The sequence below is a fragment of the Salmo salar genome, chromosome 21 (genome assembly GCF_965601325.2).
Source record: "Salmo salar chromosome 21, fSalSal1, whole genome shotgun sequence".
NCBI lineage: Eukaryota > Metazoa > Chordata > Actinopteri > Salmoniformes > Salmonidae > Salmo > Salmo salar.
The window spans coordinates 36,993,200-37,006,537 of record NC_138311.1 but is presented as its reverse complement, the minus strand read 5'-3'; the positions used below and the strand labels follow the sequence as shown (position 1 = coordinate 37,006,537).

Here is a 13,338-nt window from a genome sequence, read left to right as displayed (position 1 = left end):
CAAATGCCAAGAGGGTGAATACTTTCACAAGCCACTGTAGTCCTGAGGCATGGTCCTAGGGCATCGAGAGAAGAGAGAAAGAATTTGAGGGAGCATACTTCAATTCACAGAGGACACCAGATAAGACAAAAATACTCCAGATATACTGTAACAGACTGACCCTTGCCCCCTGACATATAACCTATTGCAGCATAAAAACTGGAGGCTGAGACAGGAGGGGACGGGAGACACTGTGGCCCCATCCGACGATACCCCCGGACAGGGCCAACCAGGCAGGATATAACACCACTGTTACGTACGCCTCTTGGAGTAGGGAACTGTCACAGGGGTTGTTGAAAGGGGACCAAGACGCAGCGTGTAAAGTGCTCATATTTCTTTTATTTATGATAACACTTCAACAAAATAACAAAACGACAGCCAACAGTTCCGTCAGGTACTAAGACTAAAACGGAAAACAACTACCCACAAACCCCAAAGGAAAACAGGCTGCCTAAGTATGGCTTCCAATCAGAGACAACGAAAGACACCTGCCTCTGATTGGAAACCATACCCGGCCAAAACCTGGAAAACAAAACATTGAAATAGAATACTAGAAAAAAAAACACCAATAAACAGAAAACCCAAAACCACCCAACACAACCACCTGTCACGCCCTGACCGCTCTACTATGGCAAATTACCCGGACGTGACAGGAACACAACACCCTGCTACATCTCGACTCCCCGTGGTGTGAAAAAGTATGTGATCGTAGGTGTGGGGAAGGATGACAGAGAAAAATACAGTTTACAAGGAATTTATTATTCATTAACACGGTAATGTGGGGAAAAGGGGCTGGACGGAACCAAAGCAAAGAAAGTACAAATTAAAAAGAGTCCCCTCCCTCACCTACCTTACTTGCCTTCCCACTTCTTAACTAACCTTTAGCACCACCTGGCGCGCTAATCAAAATACAGGGGGTGGGCCGCCCAGGTTTTACCTAGTGTGCATAGACAGATTAAATACTATGGGTTATGTATGCCCGCAGGCCTCTTGCCTAAACACTCCCAAGGTGCGTTCCCCTTACCCCCCTGGGAACAAATGAAACAGAAGAATTTACCAATACTTTAAGTGAACAATTTCAAAAACCAAAAACACTAAGTCCTATTGGCATACACATACCTCTGAAGGAGCGGCTACAAAATAATATCAACAAAACTTTCACTGACCAACAACCAACATAGGACATAAAAAAAAGCTCTCCTCCCTGACGGAGGAACACTGGCTTTTATCAAGCTGGAGAATGAATTGGTAATTGAAGAGACAGCCGTTTCCCCTGATGAGAGGGAGGGGTCAGAGCTCCAATCAGCGATGAGGCCGACCAATCAGCTGCTTTAGGATTCCAGGAAGCCATTTCCTGAAATACACACACATACAAACCCACAACAACACAGAAACCGGGGAACATAACACTCACCCACTTTGCCAAAGCACAGCCCCCACACCACTAGAGGGATATCTTCAAACCACCAACTTACTACCCTGAGACAAGGCCGAGTATAGCCCACGAAGATCTCCCCCGCGGCACGAACCCGAGGGGGGCGCCAACCCGGACAGGAAGATCACGTCAGTGACTCAACCCACTCAAGTGACGCACCCCTCCTAGGGATGGCATGGAAGAGCACCAGTAAGCCAGTGACTCAGCCCTCGTAACAGGGTTAGAGGCAGAGAATCCCAGAGGAGGGGAACCAGCCAGGCAGGGACAGCAAGGGTGGTTCGTCGCTCCAGTGCCTTTCCGTTCATCTTCACACCCCTGGGCCAGACTACACTCAATCATAGGATCTACTGAAGAGATTAGTCTTCAATAAAGACTTAAAGGTCGAGACCGAGACCACGTCTCTCATATGGATAGGCAGACCATTCCATAAAAATGAAGCTCTATAGGAGAGCTTAGAAATTCATGGGACAATAAGGAGGCCTGCGTCTTGTGACCGTAGCGTACGTGTAGGTATGCATGGCAGGACCAAATCGGTAAAAGATAAGTAGGAGCAAGCCCATGTAATGCTTTGTAGGTTAGCAGTAAAACCTTGAAATCAGCCCTAGCCTTAACAGGAAGCCAGTGTAGAGAGCACTGGAGTAATATGATCAAATTTTTGGGTTCTAGTCAAGACTCTAGCAGCCGTGTTTAGCACAAACTGAAGTTCATTTAGTGCTTTATCTGGGTAGCCGGAAAGTAGAGCATCGCAGTAGTCTAATCTAGAAGTGACAAAAGCATGGATACATTTTTCAGCATCATTTTTAGACTGACATTTTCAGATTTTTGCAATGTTACGTAGATGGAAATAGTCTTGATATGTTCGTCAAAAGAGAGATCAGGGTCCAGAGTAACACCGAGGTCCTTCACAGTTTTATTTTAGACGACTGTACAACCATCAAGATTAATTGTCAGATCCAACAGAAGAGCTCTTTGTTTCTTGGGACCTAGAACTAGCATCTCTGTTTTGTCCGAGTTTAAAAGTAAAACATTTGCCACCATCCACTTCCTTATGTCTGAAACACAGGCTTCCTGCGAGGGCAATTTTGCAGCTTCACCATGTTTCATTGAAATCTACAGCTGTGTATCGTCCACATAGCTGTGAAAGTTAACATTATGTTTCCGAATGACATCCCCAAGAAGCAAAATATATAGTGAAAACAATAGTGGTCCTAAAAACGAACCTTGAAGAACACTGAAATTTACAGTTGATTTGTCAGAGGACAAACCATCCACAGAGACAAACTGATATCTTTCCGACAGATAAGATCTAAACCAGGCCAGAACTTGTCCGTGTAGACCAATTTGGGTTTCCAATCTCTCCAAAAGAATGTGGTAATCGATGGTATCAAAAGCAGCCACTAAGGTCTAGGAGCACGAGGACAGATGCAGAGCCTTGGTCTGACACCTTTAAAAGGTAGTTTATCACCTTCACGAGTACAGCCTCAGTGCTATGATGGGGTCAAAAATCAGACTTAAGCATTTCATATGCATTGTTTGTCTTCAGGAAGGCAGTGAGTTGCTGCGCAATAGCTTTTTCAAAACATTTTGAGAGGAATGGGTGATTTGAAATAGGCTGATAGTTTTTTTTATATTTTCTGGGTCAAGGTTTGGCTTTTTCAAGAGAGGCTTTATTACTGACACTTTTAGTGAGTTTGGTACACATCTGGTGGATAGGGAGCCGTTTATTATGTTCAACATAGGAGGGCCAAGCACAGGAAGTAGCTCTTTCAGTAGTTTAGTTGGAATAGGGTCCAGTATGCAGCTTGAAAGGTTTAGAGGCCATGACTATTTTCATCAATGTGTCAAGAGATATAGTATTAAAAACCTTGAGTGTCTCCCTTGATTCTAGGTCCGGGCAGTGTTGTGCAGACTCAGGACAACTGAGCTTTGGAGAAATACGCAGATTTAAAGAGGAGTCGGTAATTTGCTTTCTAATGATCATGATCTTTTCGTCAAAGAAGTTCATGAATTTATCACTGCTGAAGTGAAAGCCATCCTCTCTTGGGGAATGCTGCATTTTAGTTAGCTTTGCGACAGTATCAAAACATTTTTTGGGAACTTTCTTATTCTCCTCAATTAAGTTGGAAAATTGGATGATCAGTGAGGGCTCTTCAATACTGCACGGTACTGTGTTTCCAAGCTAGTCGGGAGACTTCCAGTTTGGTGTAGCGCCATTTCCGTTCCAATTTTCTGGAAGCTTGCTTCAGGGCTCGGGTATTTTCTGTATACCATGGAGCTAGTTTCTTATGACAAATGTTTTTGGTTTTTAGGGGTGCGACTGCATTTAGGGTATTACGCAAGGTTAAATTTAGTTCCTCAGTTAGGTGGTTAACCATTTTTGTACTCTGACGTCCTTGGGTATGTGGAGGGAGTCTGGAAGGGCATCTAGGAATCTTTGGGTTGTCTGAGAATTTATAGCACGGAGTTTGATGATCCTTAGTTGGGGTCTGAGCAGATTATTTGTTGCGATTGCAAACATAATAAAATGGTGGTTTGATAGTCCAGGATTATGAGGAAAAACTAGAGACAAACTAGGTCCAGGGTATGACTGTGGCAATGAGTAGGTCCGGAGACATGTTGGACAAAACCCACTGAGTTGATGATGGCTCCGAAAGCCTAACGGAGTGGGTCTGTGGACTTTTCCATGTGAATATTAAAGTCACCAAAAATGTGAATATTATCTCCCATAACTACAAGGTCCGATAGGAATTCAGGGAACTCAGTGAGGAACTCTGTATACGGCCCAGGAGGCCTGTAAACAGTAGATATAAAAAGTGATTGAGTAGGCTGCATAGATTTCATGACTAGAAGCTCAAAAGATGAAAACAGTCATTTTTCTTTTTGTAAATTGAAATTTGCTATTGTAAATGTGAGCAACACCTCCGCCTTTGTGGGGTGCGCGGAAGATATGGTCACTAGTGTAACCAGGAGGAGAGGCCTCATTTAACACAGTAAATTTATCAGGCTTAAGCCATTTTTCAGTCAGGCCAATCACATCAAGATTATGATCAGTGATTAGTTAATTGACTATAACTGCCTTGGAAGTGAGGGATCTAACATTAAGTAGCCCTATTTTGAGATGCGAGATATCACAATCTCTTTCAATAATGACAGGAATGGAGGAGGTCTTTATTCCAGTGAGATTGCTAAGGCGAACACCGCCATGTTTAGTTTTGCCCAAACTAGATCGAGGCACAGACACGGTCTCAATGGGGATAGCTGTGCTGACTACACTGACTGTGCTAGTGGCAGACTCCACTAAGCTGGCAGGCTGGCTAACCATTTGCTGTTGATCTGGTGCTTCTGTCCCCAACCAAGGAGGGTCTACAGCAGCACCTACAGTAGATCTTCTGCACAGATTCTGTCAGACCTGAGCTCTGACAGTAAATCTTAGTAAGACAAAAATAATGGTGTTCCAAAAAAGGTCCAGTTGCCAGGACGACAAATATGAATTCCATCTAGACACCGTTGCCCTAGAGCACACAAAAAACTATACAAACCTTGGCCTAAACGTCAGCGCCACAGGTAACTTCCACCTCACTGTGAATGAGCTGAGAGACAAGGCAAGAAGGGTCTTCTATGCCATCAAAAGGAACATAAAATTCAACATACCATTTAGGATCTGGCTAAAAATACTTCAATCAGTTATAGAACCCATTGCCTTTTATGGTTGTGAGGTCTGGGGTCCACTCACCAACCAAGAATTCACAAAATGGGACAAACACCAAATTGAGACTCTGCATGCAGAATTCTGCAAAAATATCCTCAGCGTAAAACACCAAATAATGCATGTAGAGCAGAATTATCAAAATCCAGAAAAGAGACGTTAAATTCTACAACCACCTAAAAGGAAGCGATTCCCAAACCTTCCATAACAAAGCCATCACCTACAGAGAGATGAACCTGGAGAAGAGTCCCCTAAACAAGCTGGTCCTTGGGCTCTGTTCACAAACATAAACAGACCCCACAAAGCCCGAGGACAGCAACACAATTAGACCCAACCAAATCATGAGAAAACAAAAAGAGAATTACTTAACACATTGGAAAGAATTAACAAAAAAACTGAATACCTGACCACTGTGAATGACCCAAACTTAAGGAAAGCATTGACTGTGTACAGACTCAGTGAGCATAGCCTTGCAATTGAGAAAGGCCACCGTAGGCAGACCTGGCTCTCAAGAGAAAGACAGGCTATATGCACACTGCCCACAAAATGAGGTGGAAACTGAGCTGCACTTCCTAACCTCCTGCCAAATGTATGACCATATTAGAGACACATATGTCCCTCAGATTACACAGATCCACAAATAACATGAAAACAAACCAAATTTTGATAAACTCCCTTATCTACAGCGTTAAATAACACAGTGTGCCATCACAGCAGCAATATTTGTGACCTGTTGCCACAAGGAAAGGGCAACCAGTGATGAACAAACACCATTGTAAATACAACCAATATTTATTTTCCCTTGTGTACTTTAACAATTTGCACATAATGACATTTGAAATGTCTTTAATATTTTTTTTTACTTTTGTGAGTGTAATGTTTACTGTTAATTTTTATTGTTTATTATCTACTTCACTTGCTTGGCAATGTTAACATATGTTTTCCATGCCAATGAAGCCCTTAAATTGAATTTTGAGAGAGAGAGAGAAACAAGAAGGAAACATTAAGGAAAGGCTGTTTGTTGTCCCAAAACAATTACTGTATAGCTACTGAGCCAGATGCTACGGAGACCTAACTGAGACCTTCTGACCCACTGATAACTTAATAGAACCAAAGTAAATAACCTTTAGAGAGTTATTAACTATAAACATACCCATTAAGAAAGACTATTTCGAGATTACAGATGACAAAGATTCCCATGCATAATAGAAATATACTGTATCTGATTGTATACAAGTTATAAGCAAGGTTTGAAATTATAATTTTTTGTCAAATATTATATCTGTTTGGGCTTCTTGCGGTCAATTTGCAGTCTAGAATTTATGTTCCGGCCCCCTGCCCATCTGCTCAAGAAGAAAATCGGCCTTTAGTTTGCAGAACCAGAGCAGCATGGCTCTTGAGGGAAGTAGGCAGTAGGCCTAGCCTAGGCTGTGCTACTGTAAATTGAGGGTACGGTCTGAGAGCTCGATCGGATTTAAATGGAGTCTCACCCCAGCTGATGAGCAGCAGCAACTGCTCCTGCTAATAAAATACCCTCGTGTCTACTCATCCATATTTATAAAAGGCTGTTGGCTAGTCAAATGGACGTCTAAAGTTGACATTTTTTTGCATTTTAGTTAAGCCTAACCCTTTTCCTAACCTGCTACGTTAATTCTCCTAACCTGCTGCGTAAGTTCTCCTAACCTGCTACAAAAATTCTGACATAAGCCATCTGTCTATTTCATGGTAATTTATGGCATAGCGAGAGAAAAAAAGTCCCTTTTTTCAATTTCTATGCTAAATTTATTTCAATTTCATACCATTACAGCTTAATACTTATTATGTTATTAATATGAAATACTTAGTCGTTACTAATGTATCTTCTCTTTCTTAATTCATGGACAATTTTTTTTATTGTAGACTAGTCTGTACGATTACATAAGACATGATCGGAGTTAATTCTATTTCAATTCAGTCAATTCAGGAAGTAAACAGAAATTCCTATGATGTTTAATAAGGCAATTGACATTGGAATTTCAGTTTACTGTACTTCCTGAATTGATGAATTTAAATGGAATTAACACCAACTTCTAAATACAGTGCATTCGGAAAGTATTCAGACCCCTTAACTTTTTCCACATTTTGTTACATTACAGCCTTATTCTAAAATGTATTGAATACATTTTTCCTCCTCATCAATCTACGCAAAGTGTAGACAAAGCGAAAACAGGTTTTTTACATAAGTATTCAGACCCTTTGCTATGAGACTCAAAATTGAGCTCAAGTGCATCCTGTTTCCATTGATCATCCTGGAGATGTTTCTACAACTTGATTGGAGTCCAACTGTGGTAAATTCAATTGACTGGACATGATTTGGAAAGGCACACACCTGTCTATATGAGGTCCCACAGTTGACAGTGCACGTCAGAACAAAAAACAAGCCATGAGTTTGAAGGAATTGTCCGTAGTGCTCCGAGACAGGATTGTGTTGAGGCACAGATCTGGGGAAGGGTATCACAAAATGTCTGCAGCATTGAAGGTCCCCAAGACCACAGTGGCCTCCATCATTCTTAAATGGAAGAAGTTTGGAACCACACAAGACTCCTCCTAGAGCTGGCTGCCCAGCCAAACTGAGCAATCGGGGGAGAAAGGTCTTGGTCAGGGAGGTGACCAAGAACACGATGGTCACTCTGACAGAGCTCCAGAGGTCCTTTGTGGAGATGGGAGAACCTTCCAGAAGGACAACCATCTCTGCAGTACTCCACCAATCAGGCCTTCATGGTAGAGTGGCCAGACAGAAGCCACTCGTTAGTAAAAGGCACATGACTGCCCGCTTGGAGTTTGCCAAAAAGCACCTTAAGGACTCTCAGACCATGAGAAACAAGATTCTCTGGTCTGATGAAACCAAGATTGAACTCTTCGGCCTTAATGCCAAGAGTCACGTCTGGAGGAAATCCATCCCTACGGTGAAGCATGGTGGTTGCAGCATCATGCTATGGGGATGTTTTTCAGCGGCAGGGACAGGGAGACTAGTCAGGATCGAGGGAAAGAAGAACGGAGCAAAGTACAGAGAGATCCTTGATGAAAACCTGCTCCAGAGCAGTCAGGACCTCAGACTGGGGTGAAGGTTCACCTTCCAACAGAACAACGACATTAAGCACACAGCCAAGACAACGCAGGAGTGGCTTCAGACAAGTGTCTGAATGTCCTTGAGTGGCCCAGCAAGAGCCCGGACTTGAACCCGATCGAACATCTCTGGAGAGACCTGAAAATAGCTGTGTGGTGATGCTCCCCATCAAACCTGACAGAGCTTATGAAGATCTGCAGAGAAGAATGTGAGAAACTTCCCAAATACAGGTGTGCCAAGCTTGTAGCGTCACACCAAAGAAGACTCGAGGCTGTAATCGCTGCCGAAGGTGCTTCAACCAAGTACAGAGTAAAGGGTCTGAATACTTATGTAAATGTGATATTTCATATTTTTTTTGCAAACAAAAACCTGTTTTTGCTTTGTCATTATCGGGTATTGTGTGTAGATTAATGAGGGGAAAAAACGATTTAATCCAATTTAGAATAAGGTTTTAATGTAATAAAATGTTGAAAAAGTCAAGGGGTCTGAATATTTTCCGAATGCACTGTAAGAGTACACCCTGCAGCAGTGTCTGGTAAAAGTCTAGGTATGCTCAGACAACAGTATGGTGTCCTTAGTATAGTGAGAACAGAGAAGTATGTCAACCTGTATCACATGTATTCCAAGTAATGGTCCAAGCAAGGTGATATATTCATGACATATTTAGGAGCGCTCTACTTTCTCTCAGGAGGCAACAGCGGCTCCCTCTGCTGGCCAGATGAAATAACCTAACCAGAAAAGAATAATTATGCCCTCACTTCTCAAGTGTTGGAAAATGTGTATTATACAGTAGATAGGGCATGTATAAACAAGCCATGTGAGGTAACAGAAACACCGTAATGAAAATAACATTCTGATTGCAGTTATTAACAATGAAAACTGATATAGTGGTGAATTAACAAGAAATGGACCAAAAAATGTATATTAAGACAGAGCATCTCAAGTTGTATAAACACTTACATAGTGACAACATCGTCCACTAGATGGAGGTAGAGGACAAACATCTTGGTTGTGCCATAAAGGGCGTGTTGGAGTAAAAATAGAGTAGCATGAATAGATTTGGAACAGGAAACATGTTCACTGATAAAGATGTGTGCAAACTTTAGATTAGTACCACCCACAGGCTTACATATGACATGCAGATATAATCATTATTAGGCCAAGGAAATTCCTAATAAGTAGGGGATTAAGGCCCTGGTATTGAGGCCTCTCATTTGGGTTTCCCTTCCACAGCTGATATGAGAGGAATCTGCTCTCTTGACTGGAGTAACGTGAGACAAATGGATGGAGGGGGAAGGAAAAAGAGAGGGAGGAGAGAGGAATATATACCCTCTAGAGACAAGGATCACAGTCCTAAAAGCCCCAATCTTGAGCTCTTGATCTGGGGCCTAGGTTAGATCAATTGAGCTCTTGATTTGGGTTAGATCAATTGAGCTCTTGATCTGGGGGGGGCCTGGGTTAGATAAATTGAGATCTTGATCTGGGGGGGGCCTGGGTTAGATAAATTGAGATCTTGATCTGGGGGGGGCCTGGGTTAGATAAATTGAGACCTTGATCTGGGGGGGGCCTGGGTTAGATAAATTGAGATCTTGATCTGGGGACTGGGTTAGATATATTGGGGTGCATAACCCTGTTCCTGGAGAGCCACCATCCTGTAGGTTCACTCCAACCCTAGCACACCTGATACTAATAATTAGCTGGTTGAATCAGGTTAGCTATAACTCGGGTTGGAGCAAAAATCTACAAGAGGGTAGCTCTCCAGGAACAGGGTTGGAGTTAAAACCTACAGGAGGGTAGCTCTCCAGGAACAGGGTTAGAGTTAAAACCTACAGGAGGGTACCTCTCCAGGAGCAGGGTTGGAGAGCCCTGACCTACACTAATAGACTAATTGAGATAAAGCCAAAGGGTTGTTTAACTGTTCAACGTTAGTGAACTCCTCCTTGAAGCAGTGTGTGTGTGTGTGTGTGTGTGTGTGTGTGTGAGCGAGAGAGGGTTTCACCTCAGTGATCTCCTCCTTGAAGACACAGTAGTACACGTTGCTAGTGAGGCTCTCTTCACACCTGTTGGCCTCAGCACTCCAGTTAACACAGCTTCTCTCCAGTCTCTCCAGACGCTCCTGCAGCCGCTGTACAGAGAAACCTGAGTCATGCTGGGACGGCAGGAAAGAGAATTTTTGGATCATTAGATAATGATCAGGAAATATAACAATCTTCAAAAGTACACTAATATTTATTATTTAGCATATCATTAGTATGGATTGTCCCTGGGAAAGAAAACGATTAAAGTAAAGTTTAAAATGAATAAAAAAGAAACACTCTCAGGGTCAAGACAAACAGCAGTGAATGATGAGGTGTTGCCTTGCAGTCTCACCAACAGTGTTACTGAGAGATGTACAACTTGTACAGGTGTCTGACGTGGCTGTGTGTGTGTTCTCACCAACTGTTGTACAGTGTTGCTGATATCTCCTCCCAGAGAGATAGCCAGCTTGTACAGGTGTCTGACGTGGCTGTGTCTGTCCTGATGTTGGACCAGCTGGATCTTAGCCTGGCTTGTCTCGCTGAACTCCGTCACAGGCTCCAACATTAACAGCTTATCCAACTGGGGACAAACAATGAACCAATTAGGAGGCTGTTTATTTGTTGCTCTGATCAGAATCTATGTGTGTTAATGATGTTTGTATATCACCAGCTGTTCAAGAATTGATTTTAAAATTACTAAGTAATGCGGTCATATTCTGTTAGTGTCTTCTGTGGTATCTTTTCTGGGAAACCTGCAAAGTATGCAAAGTATCAATCTTTTATGGTACATTTCTGTCTAAAAAGGTCCACGAGGTATCTCCAGGGCATCTGTTAACTGATCATGTGTTCTTCGTTGTCTACAAAAAAGCTAGATAGGTAAGTAACTCTCTGATAGTTACAGTATTTATGTGACATTTCAAGCTGAACATGTCTGTGAAGGGCAGGGAGCTTTGAGCTATCCTAAACTGATCCCTTGTGTTCTCTCAAACACACAGCAAATATAGTTTTCCATGCCAGACCTAGATACAATGACTCTGAAAAGACTACAGCAAAGATAACACCCTCCCTGATACAGTATGTAAGACTATGGTGCGTCCCAAATTTCACCCTATTCCCTATATAATGCACCTTATTAGCCCTGGTCAAAAGTAGTGCACTATTCCTTAGGGAATAGGGTGGTACCCAATAGGGTGGTACCGCACCCTTAGACGATGTGTTGTTACCTCGTCATAGATCTGGTGGAACTTCACGGCCATGTTGAGGACAGACTCGTACTCTTTGATTTTATCTTTCACTCTCTGATGAAGGTGAAGCATCTCTGTGACTTTCTCACTCTTCTCTTTTATTGGAATTCCTTTCAGTGCCAACAGTTCTGATGTCTTCACCATATATTCTACCTCTGCATTCAACTGCTACAGAGGACATACAGTAAATAGAGATATAGTAAAATAATAATGCATATTTACCTATAGGATATTACATAATGGACCAGAACACAAATGTAGGCATAGTGTCATGCTACTTAGAGCCACTGTAAAGATACTGTATAGATATGGTAAAATGTATACTAACTAACTACTAACACAGACTATTGGTACTATTGTAAAAGTATTAAACATAAAACCATTGGGTTTCTGTAAAAAATATTAGACATAATAATGTTATGATTTCTTCTACCTACTATTTATGACAGGCCAATAGGCTATAGTTCTTACCAGGAAGTGGGGCTTAGCTAGGTTAAAGTTCTCCAGTAGCTTGGACACAGTCTGAAGATCACTTCCCAGATCTACTTTAGAGGTCGGGACAAGAACCTCCTCCACACTATTTAGGTCATGAACAGTCTGTAAAAAAAATAAAAAAATAAAAAAAATAAATGTAAAAAACACAGGGGTTCTTGACATTTATGCATTTATGATAAATTGAGATTACATTGGTTGTGATTCAGGAATTTGTAATGGATATATATTGAACAAAAATATAAATGCAGCATGCAACAATTTCATTGATTTTACTGAGTTACAGTTCATATAAGGAAATCAGTCAATTGAAATAAATTCTGTAAGCCCTAATCTATGGATTTCACATGACTGGGCAGGGGCGCCTCCATGGGTGGGCCTGGGAGGGCATAGGGCACTCACTGGGGAGCCAGGCCCAGCCAATCAGAATGAGTTTTTCCCCACAAAAGGGCTTTATTACAGACAGAAATACTCCTGCGTTTCATCAGCTGTCCAGGTGGATGGTCTCAGAAGATCCCACAGGGGAAGAAGCCGGGTGTGGAGGTCCTCGGCTGGCGTGGTTACACGTGGTCTGTGAGACCAGTTGGACCAGTCTCACAACTGCTGTGAAACCAGTTGGACATACTGCCAAATTCTCTAAAACGGCGTTGGAGGCGGCTTATGGTAGAGAAATTAACATTCACTTCTCTGGCAACAGCTCTGGTGGACATTCCTGCAGTCAGCATGGCAATTGCACTCTCCCTCAAAACTTGAGACATCTGTGGCATTGTGTTGTGTGACAAAACTGCACATTTTAGAGTGGCCTTTTATTGTCCCCAGCACAAAGTGCACCTGTGTCACACTTGTTAGGTGGATGGATTATCTTGGAAAAGGAGAAATGCTCACTAACAGGGATGTAAACAAATTTGTGCACAAAATTTGAGAGACATTGAAAATGTCTGGGATCTTGTATTTCAGCTCATGAAAAATGGGACCAACACTTTAAATTTTGAGTTTATATTTTTGTTCAGTATACATTGCATACTTATTTTTATGTACCTGTTTCAGTTGTTCTTTGTATTTCTTCCACTGTTTCTTGACAGACTTCACCTGACTGACGTGGAGCTGCCAGGAGGTCCAGAGGTCCGACAGATCCACCTTCTTCTTGTTCATCTCCTCCATGATCTTCTCCACCACACCGATGGCTGCCCTCACATTCAGGTTCAGGTTCTCACTCACCTGACGATGTCAACATAAAGAATCCATTGTTATCAGGTACTGGATCTTATCTGTATCCTACAGCCCTTACGAAGGGCTCC

General features: G+C 42.3%; 1 protein-coding gene across 3 annotated transcripts in view; it reads right to left on the bottom strand.

Annotated features, from left to right (window-relative positions):
* Nucleotides 1–13,338, bottom strand: part of LOC106582274 (coiled-coil domain-containing protein 141) — a 56,598-nt gene that overhangs the window by 11,063 nt on the left and 32,197 nt on the right. For all 3 annotated transcript variants that reach the window (XM_014165182.3, XM_014165181.3, XM_014165180.3), the window contains exons 13-17: nucleotides 13,079–13,258; nucleotides 12,020–12,145; nucleotides 11,528–11,716; nucleotides 10,723–10,884; nucleotides 10,286–10,435 (exon numbers count right to left, since the gene is read on the bottom strand). In XM_014165182.3, coding sequence (XP_014020657.2) covers nucleotides 10,286–10,435; nucleotides 10,723–10,884; nucleotides 11,528–11,716; nucleotides 12,020–12,145; nucleotides 13,079–13,258 — 807 coding nt within the window. The remainder of the gene's footprint in view (nucleotides 1–10,285; nucleotides 10,436–10,722; nucleotides 10,885–11,527; nucleotides 11,717–12,019; nucleotides 12,146–13,078; nucleotides 13,259–13,338) is intronic.